At 32.1% G+C, this 9,444-nt stretch overlaps 2 protein-coding genes across 2 annotated transcripts; both read right to left on the bottom strand.

Annotated features, from left to right (window-relative positions):
- Nucleotides 1–2,250: 2,250 nt before the first annotated feature.
- Nucleotides 2,251–3,213, bottom strand: LOC111887851 (uncharacterized). Its single transcript, XM_023883991.2, has one exon. It carries the CDS (start codon nucleotides 3,211–3,213, stop codon nucleotides 2,251–2,253), a length of 963 nt encoding a protein of 320 aa, XP_023739759.2.
- A 459-nt stretch (nucleotides 3,214–3,672) lies between these two features.
- On the bottom strand, nucleotides 3,673–4,143 carry LOC111887849 (uncharacterized). Its single transcript, XM_023883990.2, has one exon. The coding sequence runs from the start codon at nucleotides 4,141–4,143 to the stop codon at nucleotides 3,673–3,675; it is 471 nt and encodes a 156-aa protein (XP_023739758.1).
- Between the last annotated feature and the right edge of the window lie 5,301 nt (nucleotides 4,144–9,444).

The following is a 9,444-nucleotide window of genomic DNA, read 5'->3' as shown; positions in this document are numbered from 1 at the left end:
TTTTTGCAAATAGCAGTGTCGCCCCGTGACTATCACTTCAGTCACGTCGTGCTTAAGGGTTTAGCCTCGTGTTGTGACCAAAGCTTGGACGTGTCACGAAGTTGCTTCCCTTAAAAACCTTCGTTTCTAGATTACTTGAAATTAAACATATGTTAATAAAATATACCTGAAAAGTAGGCGTTACAAATCAACTACAAGAAAAAAATTTCAAATGAAACATTCATATTCATTTGATTTTGAAAAATTTAACTCAAAAATATAACTTATAAATTTTAACCATGTAATGAAACATCATGTACATATATGATGCATCGATGGATCTCATCTTTCGTTTATGATCACCATCAAGTTTGACATTTTTTAAATAATTTAGAAATCATTTCTTACAACCTAAATACAAATTGGGTTTATTACCATTTTTATAATCATAATTCATATACATAGATTTAAGTTTGTGTTCATTCTATAAGAACGTCCTTACAACAGTTTTTTGTGTACAATATCATCCTAGTTCCAATCTTTTCTATTTAAGTATTGTGCTTTCAATTTTTATCTTGTTATGATATTATACTTTTAAAATCTATAAAATCATGGTAAAAATTTATCTATTATTTGGGTGACATTGTCATCACTTGGTAGAATTTTTAAGATTAAAATAATGTATTTCTCAGTTATGAACATGATCTCACATTGTGAATAGTCAACAAATTGTTGTTTTCCTTTGGACCAATTAATATTTAAATAGCTAAACTTATTAATAAAACGACATTGTTTTATGTATTTTGGTTCAGATTTTTTTCGGACCAAACTAAATATAAAAACCTGGTGTTCCAAAAACCAAAGTTTTTTCATAAAAATTTGGTTTTTCCGTTACAGTCTTTTTCGGTTATGGTTTTTGTACACGCCTCAATGTTATAATATAATATGAAGAAACAAAAATAGGATGTGATAATGAACACATCAATGAACCTCCTTCATACTTAATCATTTGGTAGTTTACGTTGATATATGATAGAACAAAACATGTATTATAGTATCCTATTTTCAATTCCTTCAAATTTAAATAAAATCTTTAAATATTATTTTATCATTTTATTGCTTTGAAGGAACACCAGAGATTGTTCAAAATTGGTAATACATCGCTTTGAACATATTCATATTGTTTTTTTTAACGGATGATTAGTGATTACAAGTCAATATCACCAACCTGTTTAAATTCGCAAATGCCCGTAATAGAACCCGAAACTAGAACTACGTCTTATTATACTTTAATAATAATCAAGAGTTTCATAATGAAGGTTTTAGAATATGAAATTTGAAAAGAGTATTTTCAACTTTAACAAATAACACAATCAACACAATCAAATTTCTATGTTTGGAAAAATGATATTATATATAATAATTTTTATTGAGCATAAGATAAAACCATGAAAAGTAATAGAAGATTTTTATCAACCCAAATTGGACTTTACATAAGGCTATGTGGAGTGGTCACTACAAACTCACCGGAAAAATGGTGTCACATCTACTCCACGTCATCTTCACCACCAACCCACTCCACTATGGAAATGGTCATCACTAACAACATTTACTTTTTTTTTTATTATTTTTTTAACATTTTGTTAAATAAATAACATAATTTTTAAAATAGGTAAGTTTTTTATTTTTTGTAACACTATATGAAATAAAAAAAAAAAAACATAATTTATAAGATAAATAATTTTTTTGCAAATACAAAAAAAAAAAACTTTTCATTAATTAAAAACATAGAAATTTAAAAACTAAAATTACTAAAACACACATAAAACCTAACAAATCAACTACTACACTATTTAATTTTTTAAAAAAAAAGTAAAACATAAAAACCATAGACCAGTACTACTCGTCGTCATCATCATCATCCTCATCCGCCTCGTCGTCACCGTCTGCATTCTCATTGTAATCATCGCCCTCATCCTCTTCGTCTTCATCATCATTTCCCCCTTGGTGTTGTCTCCCCCATATGTGCTCGGTCAAATCGTGTCGTAGATTGTGATGTGTTTCACGATTTTGTATTTCCAAAACCCTAGAGAAGTATGCCGAGCTGCCAACTTGTATTACTGCAGGTGGGTTAAGTGCATCGTTGTCGGTATATGAACAAATAGCTCTGCCCTCTTCTTCTATTATCATGTTATGTAAAATCACACAGGCAGTCAACACTGTCGTTAGTTTTGCCCTATCCCATGTTCGTGCTGGATGCTTGATTATGTGTCACCTTTGTTTTAGGACTCCAAACGCTCTTTCAACGTCCTTCCATGCAGATTCCTGTGCTAACTTGAACAATTTTCGTTTCTCATCGGCTGGAAACGAAAAAGATTTAACAAATGTAGCATACTCTGGATATATCCCATCACCTAGGTAATATTCATACTTGTATTCATTTCCATTCACAACGTATGACATATCTGGTGCTTTACCCTGCAAAATATCGTTAAATATCGGAGACGCGTGAAGCACATTCAGGTCATTGTTTGACCCCGCCATACCAAAGAATGCATGCCAAAACCATAGGTCATTTGAAACAGCCGCCTCCAGTATAACAGTCGGGACCCCATGATCTCCTCGTGTGAATTGACCATGCCATGCATTGGGACAATTTGACCACTCCCAATGTGTACAATCAATACTACCAAGCATCCCTGGAAAACCATGTTTAGCTTCATGTGTGGCATACAACTGTTCAACATCACTTTTAGTCGGATGTCGCAGGTATATGTCACGGTAAAGCTCTATAACATACTCACAGAAAAGATATGTACAATCTCGACCCGTCCTCTCAGACATTTTCAGATACTCATCTGATGCGTCTGCGGTTATACCATACCCCAATTGTCTAAGAGCGGCCGTACATTTTTGTATTGTAGTAAAACCACGTTTACCTCTAGCATCCCAACGTAATTGGAAAAACTCATAATTACGTTCCAAATCTGAAGCTATACGTAAAAATAATTTTCTACTAATACGAAAACGGTCTTCGAATTTCGAAAGGTCATAAAGACTATCAGGGGCAAAATAATCACGTACCAAAAGTTCATGTACCGCCTCTCGATCCCGATTGATATATTTTCTATGTTTCTTCTCGCGATGTGAAGTTTCGCCTCTCTGACGAATCACGTCTTGTGCCACAGACAATAGTGTGTGCAAAACCAAATTGTCATCAGAATCACTATCCATTTTTTGGTTGAATCTATATGTTTGATTTGAGAGAATTTGTATGAATGTTTTAAAAAAAAATTATGTATAAGTGGATGTATATATAGATAGAGAAAGTAAATTAAAGGAAAAAAGTTTTTTTTTATTTAATAACCCAACGGTCGAAAAATTAAATAGCCAATCAACGTCCGCGTCTTCGTCCGTCCTGGGAGCCACGCCACGACCAACCCACTGAACCCAGGGGCGGTGTTCACGCGTGGAGAGACCCTCCACGTAAGCATTTCACGCGTGGAGATCTCTCTCCTCGATAGCCTAAAAACTAGACATGAATTTATAAGTACACAAAGTCAAAACCCTACAAAAATTCAATAGTATGCATAAAATTCAAAAGTAGAAGTATCCTTTTGACCAATATTTTCAATCAAATCGAAACTTTCAACTCAGATCCACTTCACGTAAAACAGAAAATTACATTTCCAATTAAATCGACTGAGAGTGGGATTCTGATTCATGTGTGTAAGCTTCACTATCACAATCGGGCACATCCTTGAACAAAGCAGCAGGGAATTTCTTCCGCAAACCACCCGTAACATTAAACACGAGCATATCAGAACCCGATTCCATATCCATACCCGAAACACTCATCCACGACAAAGATTCTTTTTCTTCAATACCAGAGACGACAGAGACCGATCCATTACTCAATCTGCCTATGATGTTCATGTTGTAGAAGACGATCTGAACGCCGAATGTAACGAAGCAGGGACGCGTGAGCTGAACGGAAAAGGTACCGTCGGTGGGGATGATATAGTACGATTGGACGGCGTTGGGGAGGATCCCCTTTGGTAGGCCGTATATCGGGAGGATATCGTGGAATTTCAAGGCGATGATGGTGGCGCCGAGGTAGATTGAGATCAGAGTGATGAGTAGTGATCGGTTGATGGACGCCATTGATGAATTGTTGGAGTTTAGTTTACAGTGCTTAGAGTCAACTCGAAGGATAATGATGATTAGAACGAGTTTTGGAGTTGCTCTTTTAATTCTAGACGTCACATTTGTATAATCAGAAACCAAAACGTGATAAAATATAAAGGAATTGTATAATCAATTTGTATAGTAAAAAAGCAAAACGTGATAACGGTATATAGGAATTGTATAATTAACGTGTGATTTCATAATAAAAAAATTAAAACGTGAAAAGAGTAAGGAATTGTATAATCAAAGTGTGATTTATAATTAAAAATTAAAAGGAAAAGGAAGACTCTTTCCAAAGTCAAAATGTCTTAAATAGGTTAAACATTGTTATTTAAAGGGAAAATGATAGCCTTATAAACTTTTGGTTTTTATTTTAAATGATTATTTATTAAATTTTTTTAGTAGTTTAGGGGCATAAAGTCCAAGTTTACCAGTAAAAAAAGTCATTTAACCTGTTATGATAGTTACTCATGACATGTCATATAGTTATTGTTGATTTGAACGTTTAATCATTGTATTAGTGGCAGCTGTGTATTTACTATTAGCACTCTTGAATGAAGAAATCTATTTTGTATGTGTGTAATCTGGTTTATTTTGTACCTAAATTTTGGTTTATTTAAGTAACCGATTGTGTTGGATTAAGCATGGAATTGTACAAAATGTTAATTGATCAATTAAACGAGTTGGATAATTAAAGTTAAATTGATGGGATCAGTTAACTTAGATCATCTCCAACCCATTTTCATTTTTTCCTCCATAAATAGAATAAAAAATGGAGTAAATAGTGTTTCATCTCCAACCCTACTCCATTTTCTACCCTATTTTTTACCCCAAAAAATATATCTAGAATATTTCATTTTTATAACTTATATATATTGTCAAATACACCCCTCTACTAATTAAACTTTATATTTATGATTAATTAATATAAATTAGTATACAATATGATATTATAAATATTAAATGTTGCATTTAAATTATAATTAATAGATAAAATAAACTAGAAATGTATAAAATAAAAATGAGAGGGACTAAAATTGACAACCAAACTTCACCTCCATTTTTTGAGATATGAATAGTATTCCCCCATATATGGGGGAATACTATTCATATCTCCAAAAATAAAGGTGAAAATTGGGTAGGGTTGGAGAAGAATGGGAGAATAAATGAAGGAAGAAATGGAGTATGGAGGTGGGTTGAAGATGCCCTTAGGTTAGACATAATATAAAATACCCTAATATATCATACTAAGATTATAAATATATGTCTGAAAATATGTTTATGTTTATCTCATAATGCACAAAAGGTCAACCGCCACATCCGTATTGTAAATGTCATCCGATTCATATGTTTATATGAAGATGGAATTGTCCAAAATATTAATGTGATCCAATTCATATGCACAAAATGTTAATGTACATGAGTTCACCAACATACACATGATTTGCTAAAGAAAATTTTCCTAACTTCAACATCATATTGTAAAGTAAAAACATGATATAGATACACACAAACATACATAAAACTTACTTAATTAAACTAAAGGAGTTAAAAAAAATAGTGAAACATGTTCATGGGACAATAACAGGTAAAAATACACACAAAGAAATTTAGTCGAGAATTAAATACAAACCATCAAAGCAACTAATGACGGCTCAACTCTAATGAAACCCTAATTTCATTTAATATATAAACAGTTCTTCATCTTTAGAAAAGGGTTACGATCTTAAGCTCTCGTTTTCATCATACTTTCACAGAATCCTCTAATATATTGGCTTACGATTTCTGTGTCTAGAATCGTAAGTGTCCATTTGGATTATTCTAGGCTGAATTTCCGTAACCCAGACATAGGATAGGAATATCAATTCGAAAAGTGATATCACGATCCAAGTTGGTATCCAGATCTCCACCACAAACCCTATATTTCCCTACATTTTGTTGAACTATTACATTTCCCATTTTTTTCCTTCTATTTTTTTTCGGCAACTTCTTAAATATCATATCTAATCTTTTTTGCATCTTTTGCTTTCCATTCCCTTGATCCTCATTTAACCTACTTTTTTCCTCTTGTGACATTGGCAACTTCTTAAATATCATTTCTAATTTTTTTGTCATCTTTTGCTTTCCGTTCCCTTGCTTTCCATTCCCTTGATCCTCATTTAACCACTTGTTTCCTCTTGTGACATTGACTTGACACATTCTTGTTGAGCTTTCTTATATTGTCCCACCTTTTTTTTGTTAATTTTAATTTGGGGTCTTTCCCCTTGATTACATATTGACTTGTTGTGTCCAACATATTTACATAAACCACAAAGAATTCTTTTGCCTGATCGTCTTCCTGTCCTCTATGAAACATCACTTTTATTGTGAGCCTTCCTGACATTCTCCTTTTTATTGGGTGCAATAGAAGAATAAAGTTTGTTGTGGGTCACCTTGGGCTTCGAATCATACCACATATGAAATATTTAAAACTTAAAAGAATTCATGTAGAAGGTAGCAAGAAAAAATGATCCACAAATGCCTTTAACATTTCTAGTTGATTCAGCTTTGGTCTTAAAAGACTTGAACACGTCGCATGACTTTGATAACTCATTTATCAAGTAAATATGAGAGAAGTCATCTTTAAAAGAGATAAAACATGATTGACCATTCCAAGATTAAATAACTCTTGCCAAATTGTTGTCTTCGTTTGGAGCAATTGGTATTGGACAAACGCAGAAATTAGTAGTAAAGGTTGCATAATTTTTTTTTTCGGTCAAACATAATATAAAACATTAAAAATAAATAAATAAATAATAAAAAATTCCCGTCAAACATAATATAAAATGTCTAATACAAAAAAAAAAAAAAAAAAAAAAAAAAAAAAAAAGTTAAAGATAATATAACAACGATCTATTACAATTTAAATTTGTCATCTTTGTGCAGACATCTTTTGAAACCGTTTCATTACTTTTTCATAATCAACTTTCACAAGTGCTTCGGTCTCAACATTATAAAGTAATGTGTCATTCAAAAATTCATCGCCAATTTTGTTACACAAGTCTTCAAGAGTTTCATCTTTGAAAAATATATTTCTACACTTGCGGTCGCTACGGGTAATATCAAAGCCAACTTTAAAAGCTTATATACCAAATGATAAGACCAATGCTTACCCGTACTAACCATCAAACGAGAAAGGTCGGAAATTTCTTTTAAACTAGTGAATCACTCATCTTTGCATGCAAGAGTGATAATATATCTTAAGTTGCCCCTCCTTTTTGTACAATGCATATTTTTTATTCCAAGTATCAAAACCTTGGGAAACAAATGCATCTCTCCCTCCTTTTTGTCTCATGAGGTCTCCACACACATAACAATGTAAACAATATGCTCTATTCTTTTTCACACTATTTTCCAACCAATCAAAATCATCAAACCATGAAGGAACGAATTTTCTAAATCTATCACCTTTTTTATGGAAACTTACGTGTCCTTATTGTTGGATTAGTGTCTAAGTCCATAACTATTTTGATATGTACTTGACCCGATGGTGAATAGTCCTTTTGGGTTGCCTTCATCAAAGCAACTTGATAGGATGAATTATGGAGAAAGAGGATTAATTATGATTTATTAATATATTATGAGAATAATATATTAAAGGAGAAATCATATTGTTTAATTAATATTAGTCAAGAATTAATAAGAATTAAGTTGTGGCTAAAAGACATTAATTAAACTTAAGGGACTTGAATTGTCAATTGTGTGATAGTTGAATATTGAACTAATGGACTCCATATTAAGGGGTGGACGAATTCTATGGGGAAACCCATTAGAAATCGTCCTAGGCCTTTAAGAAAGGAGTCAATGGGTTGCTTAGGGCTTAAGCATCCAAATTAGGGTTTCCTTGTTGGATAACCCTAATAGCTTCACTATTTAAAGGACCCTTAAGTCCCAAAAACGTGGTGAACTTGTTGATTAGGGTTTCCACACGTTTTGGGCCGCCTCCACTCTCCTTATTCTTCATCCTCTTGCTCTTGGTGTTTGTGAGCCATTAGAGGAGTGACATTTGTGACTCTAAGCTTTCTAAAGTCATTACAAGGAGGATTTGAGATTGTTATTGCTACATAACAATCAAGGTAATGTCTTAAAACCATTATTATGTTAATATTGATTATCATATGCTAGATCTAGGGTTTAAAGTCTTGGATGAATTGCATGTACAATAGAGAAACCTAGATCCAAGCATTAGGGTTTGTATGAGCACATATGATTGTTCTTATGCCTAAAACCCATCAGTGGTATCAGAGCCTTGATTGGTTTCTATTGTATTGATGTCTTGTATGTTTGTTCAAGTTGCAAAAACGTTTATTTGAGCTCCCTACCTGATGAACTCGGCGAGTACCACAGTGTACTCGGCGAGTAGGCCTCAACTCGGCGAGTCCAGTGTGGTACTCGGCGAGTTCGAGCGTCAGATGGAGCTATTTTCGAGATTTCTTGCTATTTTACTCATGGATACTTGCCTTATCTGTTTTGGATCATTAAAATCCGATTTTATACATATTTATGAGTATATCCTTGATTAAACAAAAGATAATTACCAATTGATTAGATAATAACTTCCTTATATGATAAAGTTTGATTATTTGTATTAATTGGGTAACTTACTTTGCAAGAAATTAAAATTAGGTCAAATATAGATAATGATAAAATAAATTGTTTAATTTATATTATTTGTTATTTGATCCTTGTGTTATGAAAAGTTTCAATTTTTCCCCTTTAGGTTTTATAGTCTAAATTTGAACTCAAAAGTTTTGTTTTGAAATTTAAATAGTTGAAACCCTAATGTTTTGAAAAAGGTTTCAAAACTTGCCCTCAAGTTTTGGAATTTAAATTTTGATTGAAAAGTTTGATTTTGAAATATTTAAATTCTAAACCCCAATGTTCTAAAATGTTTCAAAACTTGCCCTCAAGTTTTGGAATTTAAAAGTTGATTAAAAGTTTAATTTAGAAATGTTAAATTCTAAAACCCTAGTATAGTTTTGAAAAGTTCAAATCGCACCCTTATGGTTTAATTAATTAATTAAAGTGTATAATTAAAAGAGATTTAATAAATCCATAAAGTTTTGGTTTACAATTTAATTGAATTAAAAGTATAATTATTAAATTAGACCACCTAGTATTTTAAAAGTGTAAAATACACCCTATACTATATATATCATTAAAAGTCTAATATTATATATATGTATGAGTAAAAGTCAGTCTTACCGTTAGTAGGCCTCATTCACGAAGCTGGTCTAT

Source organism: Lactuca sativa, chromosome 1 (genome assembly GCF_002870075.4).
Source record: "Lactuca sativa cultivar Salinas chromosome 1, Lsat_Salinas_v11, whole genome shotgun sequence".
Classification (NCBI taxonomy): Eukaryota; Viridiplantae; Streptophyta; class Magnoliopsida; order Asterales; family Asteraceae; genus Lactuca; species Lactuca sativa.
The sequence above is the reverse complement of the archived record's forward strand: the minus strand, read 5'-3'. Positions and strand labels throughout refer to the sequence as shown.